A 23,943-nucleotide genomic window follows, 5' to 3' on the forward strand; every position below is an offset into this window, starting at 1 on the left:
GACATTTGACAGCCCTTGGCTAGCACTGTTATTGGCAATGATCGAAGCTAATCTAATAATGGGATGATGCAATGAAAAGCAATGACAATTTCGGCAGTACTACCTATGTACTAACTACTTGCTTGATCGAGATACGAAGTCGCGGGGAGACAAAAAAAAGAGAGGGGGAGGGGGGATTCTTGATAGCAAACCGCGTCCTGCCAATCGACACCGATTGAGGCGAATCAGCCAAGTATGATTGACACGGCCCATGTCTCACGAAACAATCCCATTGTTTTGGGTTGAGGTGGAATTGAATTCGATAGCGGTTCCAAACGACTGTCTGACTGCAGCGCTGCCGCTGGGTTACACTGGGATCGCCGCCCTATCCAGCCGTTCGTGTCCATAAAAACCATTCATATAATATACCTAGTACGGATCCGTACGTGGAAAGCAATAAAATCGAATATTGAATCCAGAAGGAATACGAAGCCGCCCGAATGCTGTAACAGAGGAGTAATCAATCGCCCATTCGATGCTTCACTCCTGCAGCCACCAAACTACCGATAACACGGAGACAATGTCCGGCCATCTCGGAGATCCCTATACGAAGGCAAGATGGGCCAACTGTTTGAAATGATAGATAGGTACTTACCTACCTAGATAGTAGGTGTGTTTCGGACTCTAGACCTATCAAAACGCATTCATTCGTTCATTCATTCATTCATTCCTAACAGTCCTTGTCTTTGCTAATCCTTTACCTGTAACCCCATGATCCTTGGGCCTTCAATCTTGACCCGCTCTAGAAGTAAGCTATAACTAGATCGCTTCCTCTCTTAGAGCTCGCCACCTACTCAGCCTCATCGCCGTGGATTGTTTCGAGTGGGTACCTGGGTATTCTGTACTCCGTACGCCAGGCCTCTCGGGATTTGCCGTGTCCCGAACAGCGACATGACTCGTACAAAGGGGCTAGTCGGGGGCTCAGCATCGCGGAGGACAAGACTCCAGGAGAATTGGGACAGGAGGGGTCCCGGGTTCCCTAGAAGGGAAAAAAAACCCATAGGACACCTGTATGATCGAAGGGATCCATTGATTCATTGACTCGGGGACCCAAACTATCTCGCGGTGCAACCTCGGAGCCGAGTCGAAGGAGAAAGGGAGAAAAGGACAGAAGAAAAAGAAAAAGAAAGAAAAAAGAAAAAAAAAAAAGGGAAAAAAATAATCGAGAATGAACTATTGTACTAGTGTACACCGACATAATAGGAGCAAAACGGATAGTGTCAGGGATTCCAAATCAAAAGATATTCGATCGATTAATTGTATTTCCGGAGCTACGCAAGAACCCAGTTAGCCTGCATGAAAAAAGAGAGAAAATTACAAAAGGGACAGGAGGGAAAGAAAGGCAAGGCAGGGGAGAGAGAGAAAAAAAGAAAAGAAAAGGAAGAAAAACCAACGTACATCAAGCGTCAGCGACTTGCTGCTGTTCTCGGCCTGGTCTCTGTAGATGCCAACGAGCGCCTCGCTGTTCTGGAACAGGCCTGTTTTGAGACTGATGACGATAAACTGCATGCCCGGCGCGGCATGGTCATGGATGTAGTTGGCGATTCGCGCGACGTTGGTGTTATCCAGCGCTGCGTCGACCTCGTCCAGCACGAAGAAAGGTGACGGCTGGTAGGAGTGGATGGCGAAGAGCAGGGCCAGAGCCGCCATCGTCTTCTCGCCGCCAGAGAGATGCTCCATGTCCCGGAACCGTTTCAGGGGCGGCATCGCATGGTATTTGATTCCGTCGAGATAGGGCTCGTCCGAGTCTTCGATATCCAGATACCTGTTTCAACAAGGCAAGAACGATGTCAGTCAGCAAAAAGAAAACGGGGGGCGTTACACATCAATTCGAGACACTCGGGGATGGCGTACGCTTGTCCTCCAAGAGGATAATTGGCACTGCGTGTCAATTCACGATAGATCGGTCCAATCTGCTCCGAGATGTGCGAGAAGGCCTTGTTGAACAGATCCGAGCGCTGGCGCATCACTGACTCGAAGTCGTCTTTCGCCTTGCGGGCCCGCTTGCGTGCGTTCTCAAAGTCCTTCTCCGTGCCCCGGAGCTTGCTCTCTACGCTCTCCAATCGTTCCAGAGCACGGGTGTTGGGCGTCATCTTTTCCAGCTCGCTGTTTAGAGCTCGGACTTTGTCCAATAATTCTTCTTCGAGTTTGTCGTCGGCCTCCTAACGTGCAGATTTTATTAGTCAAAGAATGATTTTGGCGTGTGATGGATAGAAAAAAAAAAAAAAAAAGAAAAAAGAAAAAAGAAGGGCAATAATCACCTCCTTTAGTGTCTCTCCCAAAGAATCAAAGTCGACTTCGATCCCATAGTCCTGGATGACTGGTCCCTCCCCGTTGCTGCCAGTAACATCTTCGTCCACGTCCATGGCTTCCGGGTCAGTTGCTTGGACGAGATCATCAATGGGTAGCTGATCCAGCGAGTTTGAGGTATCCGTGAGAGGAATGTCGATGTCTTCGAGTTTGCATCGTCGGAGCAGGGCGTATCGGCTCGACGAGTTTCGCTGGATCTCGCCCTCAAGAGCGTTGACGGCCCTGAGAGACGATTCGACGTTTCGACTGCGCTTCTGAAGCTCTCGGCGTTCCTGAGTTAGACTCTCTCCTGCATGCGCATACAACTCTTTCTGTTCCTCCAGACGTTCACGAAGGATCTCCAGCTCTGCCTCGCACTCGTCGAGCTTATGGCGAATCTGTTCCTGTTCCGCCCTGAGTTCCTCGATGAGGGCTGTATCACGCTCATGCTGGGCCTTGAGGCCGTTGATACGATCGGCAGTTGCCTGTAGGCGCTGTCTCTCGAAGCTGAGCTGGTTCTCGATGCGGCTCTTCTGCGTAGTGAATTCGAGCTTCTTCTGCGTGGCTTCTTCTTGTAACGACCCTTGCTGTACTTCGTATTCTCGGATATTGTCGTAGCCGAGACGTTGGCAGAAAGCACCATACACTTCATCCTCAACGCTGCTCACAGTTTCTTGCGATGCCTCAATGGCTTGGTCGAGGTTCTCCAGCGCCTTTCGCTGCTGTTCGTATTTGGGCCGAAGCTCCTTGAGCTGGCGCTTGACAAAGTCGAGCTCGCTGCGCTTGCTCTCCAAGTTGCGCTCAAGCGACTTCTTCTCTTCGCGGGCATAGGAAAGGCGCTGTTCAAGACCGACCAGGTCGCCTTGCAAAGATTCCTCTTCTGTACCGCGGCGGTGACCCTTGGGCAGATTGCCAAGATCGGCAATCAATTTGTCTTTCAATTTATACAGGTTTTCCACTTCCGCATCCTCCCAGCGCTTCGAATTTTGCTGAGGCCCACGTCCACCAGTCATCAAACCGCCCTTGTGGATCACCGTGCCGTCCAAAGTGACGGCTTTGGCGTCAATATGTCTCTCATAGCAAAGGTACTTGGCGGTAGCTAAATCGTCGCAGACAATGGCGTTTCCACACGAGTAGCTGATGGCTCTTGCCACGGATTCGTCGTAGTCCACCGTCTCAATAGCCGGGCGCATTCCCCGATGCATACCTTTCAGATTCGAGTTGAAAGCTTTCACTTGAATAGTCTCGAGAGGGATAAAAGTGGCCTGGCCCGCCCGTTGGTCGCGCAGATGCTGGATACACTCTTTTGCGGTTTTCTCGTTGTCAACGACAATAGCATCGAAATGCCGCCCGAGAACGGTGCTGACTGCCTCTGCGTACTTCTTCTGCTTCGGACGGCATAGATCGCTGACGCGACCTTTGACGCCAGGAAAGATGCGCTTCAGAGTCGAGATCAGTTCCTTCGCCCTCACTTCCCTTTCGGTCTGTTTCTTGCCATCATCGGCTTCGAGTAGCTTTTTCAGAACAACTTGCAGCTTCTCCTCGAGCTCGATTCTCATCTGGGAGACACGCAGGCGTTCGGACGTCAGGGCATTCAGTTCCTTCTTTTTGCTGTCGATGTCTTTGGACGCCGTCTTGATCACATCATCGACTGCCGATTTCCGCTCGACCAGTGTTTGGGTATCATTCTGAAGGCTTTTAAGTTGCCACTCGGAGCTCTCATACTTGCTCTTCAGGCTGTTTACGGCTTCAGCCTCCGTTTTCTGCTGTCGCCGCAAATTGTCAAGATTCAGCTGTTCGGCAGAAGAGCGCCGATTGACTTCTTCTTTCAGCTTGTTGTACTCATGTTGGTCTGCCTGACTCAATTGACCGCCCTTCTTGTTCATGCTCTTCTGCCATTCTGATTCCCATTGGGCGTGCGCCTTTTCGACAACCTTCAGGTCCTTTTCGAGTTGCTTTGCATTGGACGACTGCGAATCACGTTCCTTGCCGATCTCTGCGATCCTTGAAGCGTATCGTTCGACCTTCTTCATCGTGATCTCAACCTTCTCGTCGACGGGCACTAGCGAAGTGTTTAATTCTTCAATTTCCTTCTCCTTCTTCGCAATGTTCTTTTCCGCTTTCATCACGTCCCGTCCCACTCGAGCGTGCTCCTTCTTGGCGTCTTCCACGTTCTTCTCGTATTTCTCCACACCGCGGCGGTGTTCCTTGAGCTCGTCCTGGTATTTCTGGATATCGGCACTGGAAGCGTCAATCAAGCGCTGAAAGTGGAAGAGCTTCCACAAGATATGTGTGATGATAGCTTGGTCCCGCTCCTCGGCCTTGCGTGTGTAGTTATCTGCTTCCCGCTTCTGCTCCTGATACTGTTTGATCTCGGAGTTGATACCTCTTCGGCGGTTGAGCTGTGTAGTTTGATCCTCGGCGGCCTCCTCGGCCTCAGCCTTGAGCCGTTCGTATTCCGCCTTGTACTCCAAACTTCCCGAGATCTGCTCAATCAGACGAGTGAGGTCCTTGGGGGACTGTGACGCGATCGCCTCCACGTCACCTTGAAAGACCAAGAAGTTGCGCGCCTTGATGAGGATGTTCTCTGCCTCGAGAGCCTCATTGTATTGCTGAGCGGTGACGATGCGATTGTTGATCCGATATTCGCTCACGCCCTGACTCGTGATAGATCGACGCCATTGTTGCTCCTCGCCTGCGTCGTCCTCGTAAACTGCCATGACCCACGCGGTTTTTGGATCGCTCTGAGAGCTTTGCTCCTGCGAGGCATCCCCATCCATATCATCTTCTGCTTGTTCACCATCCTCCTGACCTTCCCCCGCCGGAGATGGTTCCCCGTCGACTTTTGATGTACGTAGGACCCGCCCTCGATAGACAAGATCGCGAAGATTCGTGGAACGGAGATGGGAGGATTTGATACCTAGGACGAAAGAAATTGCATCCATGCTGGATAGATAAACCTGTTAGCCATCACATCGTAGGCAGCCAGCAGGGCGACGACAACGCACGAATTTGACTTCCCCGAACCGTTCGGTCCGATGATCGACGTGAAGTACGCATCGCCAAAAAGAAGAGTATGGTGCCCTTTGTAAGACTTGAAATCTGTAAATTGATCAGTAACGAGTTCAGCGGTGTCGCAGTTTCCAGTCCTCACTGAAAAGCTCCAGCCGAATCAGCTTCCCCATCTTTGCGACGCGGCCGCCGTGCAGCAGTTGGGATGTCTCTCTCCCTCTCTCTCCCTCTCGCTCTTTGACAAAACAAAAGCACTCGGCGAGAGTCTTCAGCAAGCTCAAATCCGGTTTCACACAGCCGCAGCCGGTTCCGATCGATGCCGCAAATAATCTGAGAGCTGCTGTGCAGTGTTTGGAGGGGCTCGCGCGCTCGATAGTGCTCGCGTCACGGCTCAGACTCGACACGCGCGGTGGATCACGTGATGCATCGCTGTAACAGACTAACAGTACAGCACAGTGCAATGTGCAGACTGCAGTGACCTGGGCCTGCCCTGATTACTACAGTTGATATAGCTCTAGCTAGAGTCTAGATTTGGTAGGATTGAGAGAACTTGAAAAGTTGTCTTAGAAGTACAGGTTTGTCTTGTATATGTACAGGCACCGAGTCATGTTGACAAGGGAGTAGCGGGGCTATGGAGTAGTAGCCAGGATGAATCCGTGCTTTCACGTTCACTGTCGGCGTGGGGGGAGCTTGACGCTCAGCGGGTCTCCAATAGCGAGGAAGTCTTCAGAGAGATAGCCCTTGGAGTCCATTCGGAAGGCGCCCTTGAGCCCTTGCATCTCCAGCATGACAAAGTCTTCTTGAGTGAAAATCTGTCTCACGGAGCGGAAGACTTTCCAAAGGGCCATGCTGACTTTCTTCAGTGGGGCCTTGAAGAAGGTGACATCCTCCGGACGCGTAGAGGTCCCTGTCTGTCTCAGAGCATCGGGGTGAACCACAAGTCGGCGCGAGATAACCAGCTGGCGAGGCATCACAGTAAATTCCCAGGGCTTCATGAATGGGATGATCCGGCGAACCGAAAAGTTAAGCTGCGTCTGGCCGTTGGAATACACGGCCGTGACAGTTTTTATTAAGCGACCTGTCTTGAACAGGAAGACCGTGCCCATGACACTCATCACGATACAGATGCCACCAAACAAGGTTTTCTGCCACGTAGGGAGCGGCATGATAGGGTCTCGAAACACGATGTTGGAATTGTAAATCGAATAGGCAAACGAAAAGGCCGCTATGCCGTACGCGCCTAGGATATAACTCCGGTGGGAGGGCGCCCGGTAGAGAACCACCGATCCTTCTTTGGCTACCTTGCGGTCTAGCTTGCCAAACCCCTCCGGCCGTTTCCCTGCGAACTTCAGAGTCATTTCATCTGCGTCTTGGTGCTTTTTCTGTGTCGTTGTGGGTTTTCGCGAGGCATTGCTCGGTTTCGGGGCTCTGGACAGAGGAGAGTTGGAGAAGAAACGCCATGCCGGACTGCGAGAAGGTTGATGGAATGCCGACTGGAAGAACTGCCGCGGGCACTGCTCTAGGCATGCCGGATGGATAAAACGCCTTGTAAACATGCCTGCAACTGTTTGTAGACGTTGCGTTGGTGAAATCCGCTTGTGCCGATGCTAGGCGTACGCCTCAATTTGCTGGAAAATCGCCAGATCAGCAATGGAAATAGACGAGACAAACCCCTCCTGTCAAGAAAAACTCACCCGCCAATTAACCTAACACCACACTGGTCGGTTTTGAAATCAATGAAGGCTCTCTGTCTTGTTTTGGTCGCCCTTCGCCGTCATTTCGCTGCGGCAGAAAAATGTTCCCGTCCCGGCCGCCGGTGAAGCTCCCAACAACCTCAACGCCGCAGGTCAAGACGGAGCCTCGCCATTGACACCTCAGCGTGGATGGTCGTCGTCAGTGAACTGTTCTGTGGATCCAGCAGACCTTGACGCCAATTCGAGCGGGCCCTTTGACGAAGGTGGTGGACTCTCTGATCGACTTTGTCCATCCCAGCGTCCGCGTTCATCGCTTCCGGATCTTCCAGGAAAAGGCACAGTCTGTCGAACTCGACCAGGCCCATCAGATTAAGCAATGGCGGCTTCATTTTCTGCACTTCGACTACCGGTCTTGATGGCCAGGAGGCAGCCAAGCCTGCACGGTGTATCTAGACGTGAGTTACACCACGCCGCCGTTGAAGGAGAATCTCCCGAGATAGCCGTTTTACCTTGATTGATATACACCCTGAAGAACCATTGCTGATTTACGACTGTGAATCTCTAGGCCTTGCGTCGTCTGCCGCCACGCAAACCCACAACCCCGCCTACCCTCTCTACCCGTCTGTCATCCAGCTCCTGCACGAGAAGGGCATCCCGGAATCCGAGGTCTCCAAGATCCCCGCGTCTGGCCCCAAGGGCCGCCTTCTCAAGGGCGACGTGCTCGCCTACCTAGGCAGCATTGCAGCGGACTACCCGGCGGCCCAGCAGGCGCGTTTCGAGAAGCTCTCCCACCTCGACCTCAGCAATATCAAGCTCGCGCCGGCGCCTCAACCGGTCGAGACCAAGGCTCCCGCCGCCGTCGAGGAAGCAGCAGCAGTCGCTGCTGCGCCGGCCCCTCCCGCCACGATCTCCGTCGCGGTGTCGGTCTCCCTGGCTGCAGTGCTCTCCGTCCAGAACAAGCTGAAGGAGAGCCTCGGCGTGACGGTCCCGCTGGCGACCTTCCTCGCGCGTGCCACCGATCTCGCCAACGACGACCTCCCCCGCTCCGCGACCCAGAAGCCCACCGCGGACGAGCTCTTCGACGAGATCCTCGGCGCCAGCCCCGTCAAGACCTCGCGCGGAGAATACTTCCCCGAGCTGAACACCCTCGAGGCGGCCGACTTGGTTACCCCGAAGAAGACGGTCAAGAAGGATCTCATCGATTACCTCGCCGGGTCCTCTGCGTTCGTCAAGAAGAGCTCCTCCTCCCCCTCCCCGATCACCTGGCTGCCCTCGGAGGAATACCTCCCTGGCTCAGCCGCCAACGTGTTCAGCCTGACGGTGCCCCAGGGCGACGAGAAGCGCGCCAAGGCCTTCCTTGAACGAGTCCGGGTCTTGTTGCAGGTCGAGCCGGGGCGGTTAGTTCTATAGATACGAAGAATAGCTGGCTTTGTTTTTTTTTTTGTTTTTTGTTGCGCGCGCAGTTTTGAACTATTCGAATATCCTGCGTTCGTTGTATTCAGTGTAGCATAGATAATGGATCTCGTTTCTCATAACCAACCACCTAGGTAGTCTACCTTGCCTACAAATACATAACAACTACAATTCCCATCATGGTCACTGATCATATTGATTCATAGTAAAGACAAATATCGAAGATATGCTGGCGCACCACATATTCCCCGCTTCATCAAGGCAAAGCAGAGTATCAAAAGCAGAAGCGAAGCGTCAATGTTCGCAAGGGGTCATCTCGTCATCAATGGGGGCAAAAAAGAAAGGAAAACCGCATCCCATGCAATTAGGTAGAAGGCAGATCGAGGTCGAGACAGGGGAAAAGAAAAAAAAAAGAAAACTTCGTAAAGCAATTGGAAAGTGAAAACGAAGCGAAGCAAAACAAAACATCGAATTACCCGGTTCAAACGCCACATGCTGGTTCACCAACTCCACGAAGCGCCGACGCTTGGGGGTAAAAAAAAAAAAAAAAAAAAAGGGGAAAAAAGAACATAGGTTATATGCCTGGAATTTCTGACCTGCTGATCGAGCAGAGAGAACCATGGCATAATAACTCGAGGATGGAAAAAAAGACACGCCAGGAGGGGAAAAGTCGGGGGCGGTGCCCGGGCTCGTTGAAAACGGGAGGGAAGGAAAAAGAAAAAGAGTCATAGACGAGCTGATACCTTGCCCCGGATATGCTTGGAACTTGCGGAAGATGCAAAACAAAAACCCAAACGCCATGTCTAATGCAAACCCGATGGATGCATGAAATCTTTGAGGGGGGAAGGAAGGGGGGAAATGGAACGTGGGAGAAGAGCAGACCAGCAGATCGGACCGCTTTATCGGATCGTCCCCCATTCAGCCAGCTTGCTACCTTCGCGACCGCTATCTCTCCCGGATCTTTTGTTGAAGATCTTCCAAAACCGCAAGGTTTCGTCGCCGGCGCCGGTCACAACGGTCTGGCCGTCCGGACTCATGGCAAGGTACAGCACACGGAAGGTGTGTCCGGTCAACGAGACGATCTGTTCCATGCGCGGGTACTTCCAGATGACGATTTGGTTCTGGCTGTAGCCATGCGTGCTGATGATCTCGTCCGAGTTCTTCGACCAGGCCAAGTTGCACACCTGACTGCCTGTGTCGACTTCCTTGATCAGCGATCCGGTCGACGTGTTCCAGAATTTGATCGTGCGGTCGGCGGTACCACCGCCCGAGGCCAGGAGGTGGTGCTGGTGCGGAGACCAGGCGATCGCCTTGACTGCTGCGGTGTGGTCGGAGAATCGATAGAGGGGCGTCTCGTTCAGCTTGTCCCAGACCATCAGCTTGTTGTCGTTGCCACCAGAAGCCAGTTGGCCGTCTTCGGTGTTCCATCGGAGACCACAGATCTCTTGCTTGTGACCGGACAGCCGACGGAGGTACTGATCGGGCGAACGCACGTCGCGGTGGAAGATTAAGCGGTCCCGAGAACCAGAAGTGAGGATGTGGTCGTTCCAAGCCAAGGCCCCAACACGGTTTGTGTGACCGATCATTGTTCGGAGACGGCGACAATTTTCTGCATCCCAAATCTGTACCAAGCCCTTGCCAGTTCCGATTGATAGATGGGTACCCTAGCGTCCGGTTAGTAAAGGGTTCTCTCCCCCGCTCTCTCTCTCTCTCAAAAAAAAAAGGCAAGCTATAACTAACCCTCTGGATCCAGCTGACGCTGGTGACGGTGTCGTCACGGAGTTCGCAGAGTTTCGTCACTCGGCCTGACTGTGAATTCCACATGTAGACCGAGTTTCCAAGCCCCACGCCCAAGACATTACTGCTTCCCCAGTCCACAAGGTTAAGATAGAAATCGTCCTGGAGATCGGGGGCGTCGAGAACTTTGTAGGGGACCTTATTCACATAACGGGGTTGCTTGCGTGGCGTTTCGAGGATGCGTTGGCTATCATAACGGATGGGAGAGAGGCTGTAGAGTTCGGAGCGGACGTTGAGGTTCGGGCCGTGTTGGCTGCGAGGAGTTTTCGAGGGTGTAGGCTGACCTGAGCCTGGTCGGGGTGATGCGTAGGTGAAGAGGTTTTTATGCGGGGTGGAGGGAGTGATGCTTGCCGGGGGAAGGTTCGAGACAACGTGGGTGGGAGGGGTATGGGAGCGGGTTTTCTCGATGATCCCGCCGTTGAGGCCGAGTAAGGGATCTGGCGATAACGAATCCAGGTCACTCTGAGGGACGGTATTGCCGAACAGCTCGCTGCGCAAGACTCGCGAGTACATGCGATTTGCTTCTTCCGCTACATCCGCTTGTTAGCCAGGAATGGGAAACAACAGTGGCTTTCAGATCCCACTGACTCTTTTGGAAATGAAGCTCGGAGTGAGGAGCTCGCTTTTTCGTCTTTGACGGGGTGGACGGGCATCCGTCCTCGTGTAGTAGGCTGTATGTTGCCTGCAAGTCTTGACCTTCGCGGTTTGGAATGAATCTGTAGACCATATTAGACAACAAGACTCCCCTCCTCTGACTGCAGGCGGGGTAACAAAGGGCAAAAACAATAAAAGCAAAGGAGTATGGAACGATGTCGCCTACCTGTCTCCGTAGACCCGTTGCCTTTTCCGACTGGGACTGGTCCCTGGGGTTCGTTCCCGCCGCCGACCGGCGTCCTCGTAATCCTTCAGAGCCTTGGTCAAGGCATCCGCATCAATCGGCTCGGAGGCAGTGCGACTCTTCTGCTGATCCGCCGGAAATACAATCGTCTTCTTAGCCGGCATGCTGGGCGGTGTTTTCGACCCTGGGGGGGAGGCGATATTCAGTGCACTCGCGACAGGTGCCGCCTGAGATTTCGCCTGCGTCATTGTAGCCTCTCGGGTCGCACTCTCCAGCTCCTTGATATGATCACCCATCTCGACAAACGGCGCCTGCGGACTCCTTCCTTCAGATCGATCCCTACAGGCGATTCGGTTCAGGCGAGATCACCAAAGCAACGGTAGGCCCATGCGACAGCGTTGTCGTCACCCGGCCGCCACAACTCGCGAAAGATCGCAGGGGAAAAAAAAAAGGTACGGTCGCTATCGGAACGACAAGATTCCGGTCCTGGATCAGGGTTCGATCGGTCGTTTTTCCCGGGATGTGTGCGCCGTTGGCCGCCAGTCGACAGGTCCGACCCAACCTCTCCCAGGCGGTGGTGGTAGTGGTGTGTTGCAAGGGCGGCGCAGCAACGGGGGAAAGCAGAAGCACACACACACACACGCACACACGCTCTCACTCACCAGACGACGGCAGCGTTGGAAAGAGACGACAACTCGTGGGGGCTCATTTGAGATCGACGCAGCCAGGATGTGAGTAAGAGTCGGATCGATAGCGGTGGTGGTGGGGGGGGGAACAGAGAGCACTTGTAAGGGCGCTGGCCGATGCGAAGCTTTGTTCTCTCTGGAGTCTACCTGGGACCATCATCCCTCCCTCCCTCCCAGGGCCTCCCTCCAGTCACGCGTCGGGAGCGCTAGTCCCGATTGGGACGGGCCCAACAGCACGGAGAATTTCCCAGGGAACCGCGCGATGGAATTGGACACCCCAGGAGGTGTGCGGCCGCGAGTTTTGGACGTCTCATAATTTAGAGAGGGAGGACTACGAGCCTGGGCGATCCTGTACTCCCGTATCTTCCTACACCGCGAGAAGAGAAGGCGTGGACGGACTGCAGGAGGGCACGTCCAACGCCCGCTGCCGGCGTCCGTCGACGAGGAGACGCTTCTTTGTTTACTCCCAAGTCAAGGGGCGCGTCGCTGCCGGCTCTGCTGTCTCTGTTCTGGCAGACGGCCAGCCTGACGGTGCCTTATCATTGGGCCTCGGATTGTTGATGTTTTCGTGTGGTGGACGCGAAACGCCCGCCTGCCGATTCGATCTGCGCGCTCTGTTGGAATGCCCTTGCTGATGGTCTAAGCGTGTTGGGACTAGCGGTGTCGTGACTCTACCTCTTATAAGTTATAAGTTATTATCAATGAACTTATTCTACTCAGTAATACTCTGTACGGAGTAACTACAGAGGGAGATGACTTCTAACTTCTACACAGTACTACTTACCTCCTGTCTAGATCTTTCCAGCCAGGACTCTCATTCTTTATCATTCCACGGAGTAACTGATGGTTTATTGCAATAATGGTCAATAGAAAGAGATGTCAAGCAATACCGTGGTTCCTACCTAGGTACCTGCTATCGAGTACTCTACAGGAGTCAGTCGTGAGGTCAGTAGCTCTCAGATACTCTTTGGTAGGTCCTACACGAGACTTACCAAGTACACCCCCCAGATTGAATTGAGAGCTGTGATTCCTGAACACGTGTCGATTCCTGCCGAGTTCCACGACCTAGGCCTACGGCTAGATACTCCATGTCTCATGGCCGTTGATATGTACTCCGTACTCTTATCAATCGACCTGCCAGAAGTGTTTGTCGTCTTCTTCAAGACCAGTACTCAGCAGTGATGGGAGATCCTGTGCTCCCAGGTACAGACTAGCTAACTTGACTAGAGTTACTTGCCAAAAATCCAATCTATACAGATACACACTATACTTGCGATGGAGAGTGCCATATATGTACAGCGATTCTGTGAGAATAGTCGGTTGTATCCCGGTGGCATACTCATCGCCTTGCTCCACGTAGTAGTACCAGAGACGACGTAACTATCGTTGATGACTAGGAGAATTATACAGGCAGTCGATAGGATTGAACAGTTACAAGGACTGATTGATAATTGGGTATATAATAAACTGGTGTTTGAATAATGATAATAATAATAATGGGAGAATCCAGAGAGTATCAAAACGCTGTACTTTGGCTTCAGTCTGCAGTCCCTACCTAGGTACACTCTACGCACCTCTCAGCTGCCTAGCTGCCTGGCTGCATCGCTGTCTAGATAACCACTACCACTCTACCTCTCCTCTTCTCTACCTCTCTCCTATCTATCTAACTACCCTCTACCTCAATCGTCGCTAATATTCTCTAAAAAAAGTCCAAGACAGCCGCCCCACTCGCCACAGCTTGGCTGGTTTTGCGGGGGATAGATAATAGACCAGGACGTGAGTGAAACCAGATTCTGTTCGATCTCGTCCGTCAGTCTGGTTCAGGATCAGGAGCTTATCTCATGCCGCAGATGGTTCTGGTTGCCCGCTCCCCGCTCCAGCTGCACTGGCCTCTTGTACATTTTCCCGCCCGTTCGGTTATCCTCGCTCCCAGCTTTTCGCTTCTGCACAATCTTCCCCTTCCCCTTCACCTCCGTCCCCAGCATCGTCAGAATCCCGTCTTCCAACGCCTCGGATACTCGACCATGGCCTCCGTCGACAGCAAGCAGCCCGCGCTGGACTTCTTGTCCTTCGTCAACGCGTCTCCCACCCGTAAGGGCTCTTCTCTATCCACCCCCTTCCGTCCCCACCGATCGATCCCTTGTTGTCTAACCCGCCCTTAAGCCTTCCATGCCGTCCAGTCCGCCAAGGATCTGCTCGCCAAGGCCGGTTTCCAAGAGATTAAGGTATAGTTAACTAGCTGTCTAATTGTTCGTGAATCGTTGGACCACGTCCGTCTTCTCACATGTGTGCATTAGGAACGAGACTCGTGGGCGTCTACCTGCCAACCAGGCGGCAAGTATTACCTCACTCGCAATACTACGACCCTCGTGGCGTTTGCCATTGGCAAGAAATGGAAGGTGTGTACACTGTATAGCATCATCGGTAACAAGCGGGAATCGTGTCATGCTCATCTGGAAATTTTTATCGGTAGCCCGGTAATTCGATCGCCATGATCGGTGCTCACACCGACTCTCCCGTACTCCGCGTCAAGCCTGTGAGCAAGAAGAGCGGCGAAGGTTTCATCCAGGTCGGCGTCGAGACCTATGGTGGAGGCATCTGGCACACTTGTTGGTATCCTCCATTCGATTGGCATGCTGCACGTACTCACTCGTGACAGGGTTTGATCGTGATCTGGGAGTTGCCGGTCGTGTGATGGTGCGGGCAAAGGATGGTTCCATTGTCCAGAAGCTGGTCAAGATCGACCGACCCAGTACGTATTCTCTCCTTCGTTTCTTATGCCCTGCGGCTGTAAGACTGACCGAACGGGGTCTAGTACTTCGGATTCCCACTTTGGCCATCCATCTGGATCGCCAGGAGACATTCGCTTTCAACAAGGAGACCCAGCTATTCCCCATTGCCGGCCTCGCAGCCGCAGAGCTCAACCGTACCCGTCCCTCCCAGGAGGCGGCGCCCGAAGCGACGGCGGATAAGCCCGGAAATCTGGCTCCGCTCAAGGCCATGACGGAGCGTCACCATCCTTACCTTGTCGAGCTGATCGCAACCGAGGCCGGTGTCACCCCCGCTGACGTGTTGGACTTTGAATTGATCTTGTTTGACACGCAAAAGTCCTGTCTCGGTGGCCTACTGGAGGAATTCATTTTCTCCCCGCGCCTGGACAACCTCAACTGCTCCTTCTGTGCGATATCCGGCCTGATCGACTCCGTGGCCGAGAAGTCGGCGCTGGAGGACGAGTCGTCCATTCGTCTGATCGCTCTCTTTGACCACGAGGAGATTGGCAGCCGCACCGCCCAGGGTGCCGACTCCAACGTCCTGCCCGCCATCATCCGCCGTCTGTCCGTCCTCCCATCCGGCCACTTTGAGGATGCCGGCTCTGAGGCGTCCTACGTCAAGGCTGGGGATGTGGATCTCTCCACCGCGTACGAGCAAACTCTATCGACCTCCTTCCTGGTCTCGGCCGATATGGCGCACTCGGTCAACCCCAACTACTCGGGCAAATACGAGGTCGACCACCGCCCGGAAATGAACAAGGGGCCGGTCATCAAAATCAACGCTAATGCCCGTTACGCCACCAACTCGCCTGGCATTGTCCTCCTGCAAGAGGTCGCCCAGAAAGCGGCGGAGGACGGTGGAGCGTGCGTGCCTCTCCAGCTCTTTGTCGTGCGCAACGACTCGAGCTGTGGCAGCACCATCGGCCCCATGCTGTCTGCTGCCTTGGGCGCTAGAACTCTGGACCTGGGGAACCCGCAACTGAGCATGCACAGTATTCGCGAGACCGGCGGTACCTATGATGTGGGACATGCCATCAGACTCTTCGAGAGCTTCTTCAAGCACTATTCTTCCCTGTCCAAGACTATCTTTGTCGATTAATTTTGTGTCTATCGCCTCTTCACAGCATGAGAAATCACTATAGCAACTTTTTTTCTTTTACCGATACTTTCGAGTTTTCTTCTTTGTCTTAAATGGCGTTTCTCTTACCTGACCACCGCTAAAAGTCCATAGATTTTCTTCTATCCATACTACGAATTTAATCGCTAACGATTTATATAATGAGAGTAACTACAGCCTGTTTGCTTCATCCTCTCCCGTGGATTACCAACTACGCGGCTCAAAGGTCATTTTCACATCCTCCGGTCTTACCAGCAGTCTTGATTCTGGGGCCTCCTCTCGACGGCTTCTTCTCGGTACTACCGTCTGGATGCCAATCCCTTCCTTCCACAAGCCAGAGTCAGTCTGGAACAGGACTAACCTCCGCTCAAGCTGCCAGAAAATACGTTTGACCAGGGTAAAGCGAGGGGCCCTGGTAACAGGCCACAGCACACACCACCATCTCCCTTACTTGTTCTCATCCCAATCCCGGTTCTATCACAGCAAATCAAGCAATAATGCCTCAGATCAAGAGATAGACCCAGATGGCGCCACATCGACGGTCTCCTATTCATCAGCTGGTCCGCTAACCCCCTGCACGTACTGTCGTATGGAGCAGGATGCTGATCAGTGAAGCGTCTTGGCTTTCTCCTCCCAGAGCCGACGTATCAGAATGCAACAAGGCCTGCTCTGTGGACTTTCGGGTGCATCTACCCCGCAAAAGTTCACTAATACTGTCATGCTTGAACGATCCTTGCCTTCTCCGCATTTCTCCGCATTCGTGCCACAGAACGTGGGATGATTACAGATCCTGGAGCACAGCATGGGTTAGAAACCATAGACGACATGAAACGATCACTGCGCGCGGATGGTCTTCTAGAGAATGGTTAAATATCAAATTATGAGCCATGTCTTGCCTCTGTGCAGACCTCCTCTATCTCAATTATCAAACCTGACCTTCTCCTACCGCCATGAGGAACCATATGGAACTTGGGTGGTTTTATTCTCCCAGCCAGATTTCCCATTACTTTACGACCCGTATCTCCAGCTTGAAACCTCCAAAGGTAAATCCTCGCTACTTGCTCCTCGCTACTTGCTGCCCTCGAATTGTTCCCAGGATTTGTGAAACTCCGATGTTGACACCCGTGCTATTTCTGTAGACGAAGCTCAAGAATCCTTATAAAACCTTGAAGCAGCTCAACCGCCACCAATGGCTCATGTTTGCCGGCGGGTTCACTGCCTGGATATGGGATGCCTTTGACTACTTCACCGTCTCGATGACCATGACCGCCATCGCGGAAGATTTCAATGTCTCCTACAATTCTGTCTCATGGGTTAGTCGTTTCATCTCCCAAATGATTAGAGCGACTCACCCTCATGGCTCATGTAGGGTATGACCATCACGCTCATGCTCCGGTCTGTGGGTGCGCTCATCTTTGGATTCTTTTCCGATCGGTACGGGAGAAAATGGCCGATGGTCATCGATCTGGTCTTCTTCATCATCCTCGAGCTGGCCTCGGGGTTCTGTCAGACTCTGCCGCAGTTCCTTGCGGTGCGTGCGTTGTACGGCATTGCCATGGGAGGTACCACACCTAGAACACTTCTTCCATGGGGATCTCATCTATGGTCCTCTTTTGTTAAACAGGGGGTTCTTTTCTTTTTGCTAATATGATAAGGCCTTTATGGACCAGCCGGGGCCACCGCGCTGGAAGACCTCCCGTACGACGCTCGCGGCCTGCTGTCCGGGCTGTATCAGGAAGGGTATGCCGTGGGATATTTCCTGGCCGCGGCCTTCTACCGAGCTCTGGCGGTGACGACTCCGCACGGCTGGCGGAGTCTGTTCTGGTTCGGGGCCGGTCCGCCGGTGCTGATCATCCTCTTCCGCCTGTGGCTACCGGAGACAGACCATTTCCAGGTGATGAAGGCGGAGCGGGAAGCGTATGAGCGTGAGTTGCGCGAGTCCGGACAGGAGGTCGCCTCGTTCAATGTGAAGAGGTTTGCCGTCGACGCCGGCCAGGCAATCAGCCAGAACTGGTTCCTCTTCCTCTACATCGTGGTCATGATGACGGGCTTCAACGGCGTCTCCCACGGCAGCCAGGACCTGTACCCGACCTTCCTCGAGGACCAGGTGGGCATGTCCGCCACGGATGAGACGGTGGTGACCATCGTCGGACAGGTGGGCGCCCTCCTGGGCGCCATGACGGTCGGCTACATCAGCACGTTCTGCGGGCGCCGTCTTTCGATGATGGTCGCGTGCATCTTCGGCGCCGGCCTCATCCCGGCATACGTCTACCCGCGCAACCTGTCCCTTATAGCCAGCTGCTTCTGGGAACAGTTCTGCGTCGGGGGTGTCTGGGGCCCCATCCCCATCCACCTAATGGAACTCTCGCCCAAACCTATCCGCTCCCTCCTTCTCGGACTAGGCTACCAGCTTGGGAACTTGGCCTCCTCGGCTTCAGTGACTATCGAAACAACCATCGGCGATCGGTACCCGCTCCCCGCCCTGGCCGACGGCACAGCCCGATACAACTACGGCAAGGTCATTGCCATCTTCCTCGGCGCTGTCTGGGCATATATTTTCGTTTTCCTCCTTGTCGGGCCCGAGATGACTCAAGAGGAACGCGACGCGGAGATCGAAGAGGCGCGTCAGCTGGAGACCCTGCGCGCGCAGGGAATCTCGCACCTTGATATCGGCCACACGAGGAGAGCCCTGGAGAAGTCAATCGAGGTACATGATTTGGAAGTGGGGGATAAAGCAGCCGTCGAACATGTCGAGTAGCCTGATCTGCATGTCTTTCTATCCACTCTACCTAGTTACCTACCTAAGTTTGTTAAGTTTATCTATTTATAGTTGTCTACATAATTAAATAATAAGATAACCTCTACTCGAGTCGTAGATTGTTCACTAGCGTCTGAATTATGTTCAACTAAGCTTCTCATCCGGTTTGACTCTGCGGTCGAGAATCTCATCGACAAGACCCAACTCCAGCGCCTCACCAGCGCCCATAAAGTAGTCGCGCTCCATCAGTTTCTCGATCTCATCGAGCGAGAGCTCCTTCTTCCCCGTCAGGTGGCGCTTGTAGATCTTGTTCAGCTCGTGGCGGACGCGCAGGATCTCCTTCGCGTGGATTGCAATGTCCGACGCCTGGCCAAAGTGGCCGCCGGACGGCTGGTGGATCATGATCGACGAGTGAGGCAGGCAGTACCGTTTGCCCGGGTGTCCGCCGCAGAGCAGCAGTGAACCCATCGAGGCCGCTTGGCCGACGCAGATCGTGCTGACGGGCGAGGCGATGTAGGTCATTGTATCGTAGATGGCGAGGCCTGGATTACCATCAGCTTAAACCTTTGTTCTACAAATATCCTTTGATTCTTTTCGTACCAGCTGTGACCGACCCGCCCGGGGAATTGATATATAAATGGATCGGCTTCTGGGGGTTGTCTGCTTCCAGGAAGAGCAGTTGGGCCACGATGGTCGCGGAGAGGGTATCGTCGACGGGGCCATTCAAACAGATAATTCGTTCCTAAACATCCATTTTTGGTGAGTTCATGATTATCGATTTGTTCGTTTCAAGAATGTAGCTACCTTTAATAATCTAGAGAAGATGTCGTCTGTCTCGGGTCAATACTGTCGCTGATTCCTCTATGGAAGCACCTTACACGTGTGCCAACCTCCTCCCTGGACAGATATCAGTACGCCATTGACCTGTTATCTCCAATCCAGCATCCCACATACCACTGTTTCCGTCACAAACGGCGTTGGTGTCCATCCATGGGGGGGGTTCGTGATCGATTGCAGTGGCGTGCGGCTTGTAAATGTCCGTGACAAGGGAGATTGGAACAGTCTTTGGCGGCCGAGTCGCGCGAGCCGTGGTAAATACGAACCAAAATCCATTGTGCTAGCAGGAAAGGGCAAGAATAAGACAATCCCAACCGTTCGTTCGTTGTTGTTGTCGTCGTCTTGCTTTGTCTTTCCTTTCGGCAAGAGCGGCGAAGCTCCGAAGACGGTTAGCGCGTTCCGCTGCCTGCTTATCTGTTTGATAAGTGATTTTCGACGTCGGCGAGAAGATCGCAACAACAACGAAGACTGTGTGTGTTCGAGCAGCTCATGCTGGACCGCTCGTTGTGGCCATGAAGTGTCTTCTAACACGCGCACCGTACTCGTCATGGCGTCTCGGAGTGTTCAAAAAGCTGTTCGATGTCCCTCACCCCGCCTCGTACGCGTCAGCCGTTTCCAAGCCGCAAGATGCGTCGAAAGAGCTGTCTGAAGGGCCCAAGGAGGCTGTTCTACGACCTTCGGAACTACTTCCTCAGTCTCCTGTGATAACCCATCCGCGGCCTGGGCCGCACAAAAAACGGAAGAGACCCCCGACCGTCGGGGAACTTGAAGAGCTTCGCAACAACGCTTGGGCAGTGGCTCTGGCATCGCCGGTTCGAATGTGCAATGTCACCGAGCAGCGGATTCCGAAAGTCATGCTCGATGATTACCATCTAGTCCAACAGCCTGGCTCTGAGAAGCTGTGGATTCTACCCTCGATCGCGTTCAAAGATGAGCTAAGACGAGCAAGGAAGCAGAGCAACTCAGGGGTGAAAGAGGGGAAACAGGGGGAGTCGCAGGGTTCTCTGGGCACTTTGGATCTGTCGATTCGAATTTCCCAACGCCTGTCAGTCCTGAAAGTAACAACTGAACAACTTTGCGAAGCAGCCGCGGGTAGACGGGCTAAGGTAACCCGAATAATACCTTCTCGATGGAAGCGCTGGATCTTCGGCCCTGGCCGGAAACCTGACAGCATCGTTTGGCGGGAGGATATGCCGGACTTTGTTCTCCAGCAGAAGAGGAAGGAGGTGGTCAAGAAAATGAAGCGAGTCTGCGCGAGTCACAAGCCGCTGGACCCTCAGGATGGCGCGTGGAGGGTCATCGCTACGCATACCCTGTCAGAGGCCGTGCTGGTCGATGGACTAGCCAAGATAGAAGGCCTGGAGCGTATGGAAGATGGTGCCGTTCTAGTTATGGGCAGCTGTTACAATACCGGTCAGAGCGAATACCCCGATCTCGTCCCATTGCCACAGCGTCAGTCTAAAGTGCCACTGTTTGATCTACGAACCCTGCTCTCAAAGGCTGAACTCGATGACCTCAAGGGGTTCCGACCTCTTTTTGAGAACGATGTGTTTTTTTTCAAACCAGGTGATCGGGCTGGAGTGGAACTGCTGCTGGCTCTATGGTCTTTGAAGACCTATGTCACCGAATAGCGAGGAAGGGAAATTTAATATAACTTATTGGTCTAATAGGTATCATGGAATCTATTAAATCAAATCACAGTAGTAGTAGTAGTAGTAGTAGTAGTAGTAACGTATCATGATTCAGCTTCGAGAAGATCCGAGAGCTTATCAAGATACGCTGCAGGCTGAACCGTTCCTGTGAGTATCTCTTCCTTGGAGCTCACGCCCGTCAGCACGGCTAACGTCCCGCCGAGCTTCCCCTCGATACCGAAACGGATGTCCGTGTTCAGCCGATCGCCGACCATACAGGCGCGGCTGCGATCGAAGTGGAATTTCCCCTCGATGGCATCCATCATGGCCTGACTGGGCTTCCCCAGGGCAACGGGGTCCTGGCCCAGCATCATAATCAGGGGGGCGCTCATCGACCCGGCACCGGGGAACAACGACCCGGAGCTTGGCAGAGTACTGTCAATGTTTGTTGCGAGGAAGATGGCACCGCGCTTGACATAGTGGTATGCCAGCGCGATCTTCAGGTAGTTGATGTGGAAGTCCAGCCCGACGAGCACGACGCCGACCTCGGGATCGATGACCGAAGGGTCGTCGCCGGCCGCGATCCGCTTGTAGTCTTCCGGGGTGATGTCGCGACGCAACGCAGGGTCCGTTCCACCGATGAAAGGGACGTTTTCTGAACGAAGCTCCTGTTCGATTCCCGTCTCGCCAATAACGAACACCTTGCGTTTGTCTGCGGGGAGCTTCAGGATGCGGGAAATATAGATCGAAGCGCTGTACGAGGAGCAAAAGATTTCTTCCTGAACCGATATAGATTAGATTGGCGTCTCTCGTGCAGTATGGGGAGGTCATATACGGGATTGCTTGGGATCCCGAGTCCGGTCAGTTTCTTCTGATAGTCGACTCGGGACTTGGTGCTGTTATTCGTGACGAAGACAACCTGCTTTCCTAATGCATGGTCAGCTTAAAACCCATACCTAGGTATCCAGTGTAAAACGCACCCCTGCCTCTCAAAAGCTCGAGCGTCTCGACCGTCCCAGGGAACAGGTAATCTCCAGACCAGAGCACGCCTAAACAATCCACCATCAGCTGAACGTTCCATATTGCAAATCGGTTCCACCAGCCGAGTCTATCGAGAAGGCGTTACGAACCATCACAGTCGAAGAGAAAGACCTGTCACAGCGCATTTCAATTAGTTGGTTTCAATATTGACTCCAATATAGCTATACGGACATCGAACTTGTCCAGGAAGCTCTTGAGGCCTGCGGCGTCTCCTGTCAAATAGCGCGGTGCCATGGCGGGGTATCGAGGTGGTTTATACAAAACGATGGGATGAGTTTCGGTGTCCAGGGAGTCAGAGGCGAGGCGAGTGTTTTAGATCGACTCGATTATTATGAATTGGTTTGAAAGATGACAGGTACAGATCATGCAATCGACGAGACGTCGCAACCTGCAAGCCGACGGTGAATGAATCGGGAAGAACTGCGATCTGGTCCAGCCGGTTCCTCCGAACCCTATCAACGCTATCAAGCGACAAATGTTTGCCCTTGAGACTTGGAGATATCAGCCATTCTAAACATTTACTTGTGGTCTGTACTCTCATTTACTATATGTAGGAAGTTTAAATGTCCATTATCGTCAAAGTCCACGTATATCCAGAGTTCAAAGTATATATACACCTGGCGCGCCAGCGCTCCTTAAATATAGTATGCCAAAATCTTTCATCGCGGGATTGGAACAATGCGTCCATCGGTGCCGACTTGTAGGCCAAATCTCTCGCGAAGGAAGGTCGCGGTCTCGTTTGACGGCACATACGACGAGGTCCGGCGTGGTACGGTGGCGGGGGTGTAGCGCCACTGGTCTCTGATGAGATCGACCAGCCCCATATCCATAATGACGGCCTCGCCGGATGAGAAAAGGTCCAATGCATGGCCATCCTTGTTTCCGGATCCTTCCTCAGTATCCTCGGCCAAAAGTTGGGTGTGTTCTAAGCCACCATCCACATCCGCCCGAGGGTCGAGTGACTCGAGTTCAATTTCATCGGGCGGGGTATCAGTCTCCTGGCGTAGGATCCCTCTCTCTTCGGCATCATGATCCTGTTGTGGACCTGTTGTTTGCTCGGTTGTGGCGTCATTGTCATTGCTGTTGTTGTTATTGTTGGTGGTGGTGGTTGTGCTGGTCGACTTGGTGATCTTGACACGTTCCACAATGAGCCCCAGCATGATGAAATCGATAATGAGTATGAGTACATCTAGCGATAATAATCGTATCCCCGACACGGGCGTCTTCTCCCCTATGAAATCAATAAATAGTCCCCCGTGAAGATACCCCCGTGTCTCTTCTCCCGCCTGCGGATGTGTAAAGAAGTGGTGGAAGAGCATGCAAAACAGATTGCTCGCAAAGATCGCGCCGATAAAGGGCTGGTTTCGGGTCGGGTCGAAGGGCGAGGCTTTCGGCGTAAAGAAGATCAACTGAACGATAGCGCGGACTGCAAACAATATGACCGAGCAGCTAGAGCTGTCAATGACCTGTTCAACGGCATCCTCGAACCGGGAGTCAGCGCTTACTCCATGTAATACAAAGCAGATAGCTCGCAGTAGATCAGGATATCGAGATCCCGCAACAGGCGATCGATGAAGGCCACCTTAGCCGACCGCTGGGCCCTTTTCCAGGCCTCCTGCTGCCGTCTGCTGGCGTCCAGGGAGGAGCCGTCTCCATCATCCACGCTCCCGTAGCCGATGCAGGAGACGTCAGCGATGAATTCCGCATCGCGAAAGGCATCCGGAGAGTTCATAGAGGCTCATCAGGGCATGCGAGACCATCTACTGGAGCATCAGGCACTACCGAGCGCGCTGCGCGATGTACAGAGTCACAGTCTCCAGGCGTGGGTGTAACGCGAGGTGTTGAGCCGCGGACTTTCCTCGGGCCGAAACGTCCAGAAAAGGAAGGCGCGATTATCGGCCTCACCTGATCGCAGGACGACTTCAAACTTCCCCTCTCGACGCAACAACTGTCGAGAGTCAACGTCTTCCATCGAGGGACTCGGGGGACTTTCCCAAGGCTCCGGGGAGTTGAAAGTTCA

The 23,943-nt window shown here is 53.3% G+C and overlaps 12 protein-coding genes across 12 annotated transcripts; 6 read left to right on the top strand and 6 right to left on the bottom strand.

Annotated features, from left to right (window-relative positions):
* Positions 1-1,177: 1,177 nt before the first annotated feature.
* Positions 1,178-5,703, bottom strand: ASPZODRAFT_130634 (hypothetical protein). Its single transcript, XM_022722552.1, has 6 exons — positions 5,483-5,703; positions 5,337-5,430; positions 2,301-5,274; positions 1,894-2,201; positions 1,438-1,804; positions 1,178-1,310 (listed from the first exon to the last, which is right to left on the bottom strand). The coding sequence occupies exons 1-6, from the start codon at positions 5,511-5,513 to the stop codon at positions 1,293-1,295; spliced, it is 3,792 nt and encodes a 1,263-aa protein (XP_022583075.1). The 5' UTR covers positions 5,514-5,703; the 3' UTR covers positions 1,178-1,292.
* A 305-nt stretch (positions 5,704-6,008) lies between these two features.
* Positions 6,009-6,896, bottom strand: ASPZODRAFT_61916 (hypothetical protein; the record flags this gene model as incomplete). The annotated part of the gene is made up of 1 exon (XM_022729028.1): positions 6,009-6,896. One exon carries the CDS (start codon positions 6,894-6,896, stop codon positions 6,009-6,011), a length of 888 nt encoding a protein of 295 aa, XP_022583076.1.
* Positions 6,897-7,275: 379 nt separating this feature from the next.
* On the top strand, positions 7,276-8,477 carry ASPZODRAFT_130636 (hypothetical protein). Its single transcript, XM_022722553.1, has 2 exons — positions 7,276-7,489; positions 7,600-8,477. Exons 1-2 carry the CDS (start codon positions 7,411-7,413, stop codon positions 8,442-8,444), a joined length of 924 nt encoding a protein of 307 aa, XP_022583077.1. The 5' UTR covers positions 7,276-7,410; the 3' UTR covers positions 8,445-8,477.
* An 869-nt stretch (positions 8,478-9,346) lies between these two features.
* On the bottom strand, positions 9,347-11,378 carry ASPZODRAFT_14697 (hypothetical protein; the record flags this gene model as incomplete). The annotated part of the gene is made up of 4 exons (XM_022725211.1): positions 9,347-10,111; positions 10,188-10,774; positions 10,833-10,960; positions 11,065-11,378. The coding sequence occupies 4 exons, from the start codon at positions 11,376-11,378 to the stop codon at positions 9,347-9,349; spliced, it is 1,794 nt and encodes a 597-aa protein (XP_022583078.1).
* Positions 11,379-11,602: 224 nt separating this feature from the next.
* Positions 11,603-12,403, top strand: ASPZODRAFT_14698 (hypothetical protein; the record flags this gene model as incomplete). Its single annotated transcript, XM_022725215.1, has 2 exons — positions 11,603-11,813; positions 11,946-12,403. 2 exons carry the CDS (start codon positions 11,603-11,605, stop codon positions 12,401-12,403), a joined length of 669 nt encoding a protein of 222 aa, XP_022583079.1.
* Positions 12,404-13,792: 1,389 nt separating this feature from the next.
* Positions 13,793-15,638, top strand: ASPZODRAFT_61744 (hypothetical protein; the record flags this gene model as incomplete). Its single annotated transcript, XM_022729008.1, has 6 exons — positions 13,793-13,889; positions 13,932-13,993; positions 14,066-14,167; positions 14,242-14,377; positions 14,428-14,520; positions 14,584-15,638. 6 exons carry the CDS (start codon positions 13,793-13,795, stop codon positions 15,636-15,638), a joined length of 1,545 nt encoding a protein of 514 aa, XP_022583080.1.
* A 164-nt stretch (positions 15,639-15,802) lies between these two features.
* Positions 15,803-16,832, top strand: ASPZODRAFT_1625336 (hypothetical protein). The gene is made up of 3 exons (XM_022726582.1): positions 15,803-16,216; positions 16,272-16,699; positions 16,796-16,832. The coding sequence occupies exons 1-2, from the start codon at positions 15,967-15,969 to the stop codon at positions 16,538-16,540; spliced, it is 519 nt and encodes a 172-aa protein (XP_022583081.1). The 5' UTR covers positions 15,803-15,966; the 3' UTR covers positions 16,541-16,699; positions 16,796-16,832.
* Positions 16,833-17,063: 231 nt separating this feature from the next.
* Positions 17,064-18,416, top strand: ASPZODRAFT_130643 (hypothetical protein; the record flags this gene model as incomplete). The annotated part of the gene is made up of 2 exons (XM_022722554.1): positions 17,064-17,218; positions 17,312-18,416. Exons 1-2 carry the CDS (start codon positions 17,110-17,112, stop codon positions 18,412-18,414), a joined length of 1,212 nt encoding a protein of 403 aa, XP_022583082.1. The 5' UTR covers positions 17,064-17,109.
* On the bottom strand, positions 18,229-19,527 carry ASPZODRAFT_158251 (hypothetical protein; the record flags this gene model as incomplete). The annotated part of the gene is made up of 5 exons (XM_022726348.1): positions 18,229-18,956; positions 19,015-19,156; positions 19,219-19,244; positions 19,293-19,311; positions 19,369-19,527. 5 exons carry the CDS (start codon positions 19,525-19,527, stop codon positions 18,559-18,561), a joined length of 744 nt encoding a protein of 247 aa, XP_022583083.1. The 3' UTR covers positions 18,229-18,558.
* A 96-nt stretch (positions 19,528-19,623) lies between these two features.
* ASPZODRAFT_130645 (hypothetical protein) lies at positions 19,624-20,946 on the top strand. The gene has a single exon (XM_022722555.1). The coding sequence runs from the start codon at positions 19,764-19,766 to the stop codon at positions 20,880-20,882; it is 1,119 nt and encodes a 372-aa protein (XP_022583084.1). The 5' UTR covers positions 19,624-19,763; the 3' UTR covers positions 20,883-20,946.
* Positions 20,947-20,954: 8 nt separating this feature from the next.
* Positions 20,955-22,209, bottom strand: ASPZODRAFT_130646 (hypothetical protein). The gene is made up of 5 exons (XM_022722556.1): positions 22,092-22,209; positions 22,013-22,034; positions 21,863-21,931; positions 21,718-21,809; positions 20,955-21,661 (listed from the first exon to the last, which is right to left on the bottom strand). Exons 1-5 carry the CDS (start codon positions 22,155-22,157, stop codon positions 20,987-20,989), a joined length of 924 nt encoding a protein of 307 aa, XP_022583085.1. The 5' UTR covers positions 22,158-22,209; the 3' UTR covers positions 20,955-20,986.
* Positions 22,210-22,469: 260 nt separating this feature from the next.
* Positions 22,470-23,918, bottom strand: ASPZODRAFT_130647 (hypothetical protein). The gene is made up of 2 exons (XM_022722557.1): positions 23,429-23,918; positions 22,470-23,372 (listed from the first exon to the last, which is right to left on the bottom strand). The coding sequence occupies exons 1-2, from the start codon at positions 23,653-23,655 to the stop codon at positions 22,583-22,585; spliced, it is 1,017 nt and encodes a 338-aa protein (XP_022583086.1). The 5' UTR covers positions 23,656-23,918; the 3' UTR covers positions 22,470-22,582.
* Positions 23,919-23,943: the final 25 nt, after the last annotated feature.

The sequence above is a fragment of the Penicilliopsis zonata genome, assembly GCF_001890105.1.
Source record: "Penicilliopsis zonata CBS 506.65 unplaced genomic scaffold ASPZOscaffold_4, whole genome shotgun sequence".
NCBI classification, from domain to species: domain Eukaryota; kingdom Fungi; phylum Ascomycota; class Eurotiomycetes; order Eurotiales; family Aspergillaceae; genus Penicilliopsis; species Penicilliopsis zonata.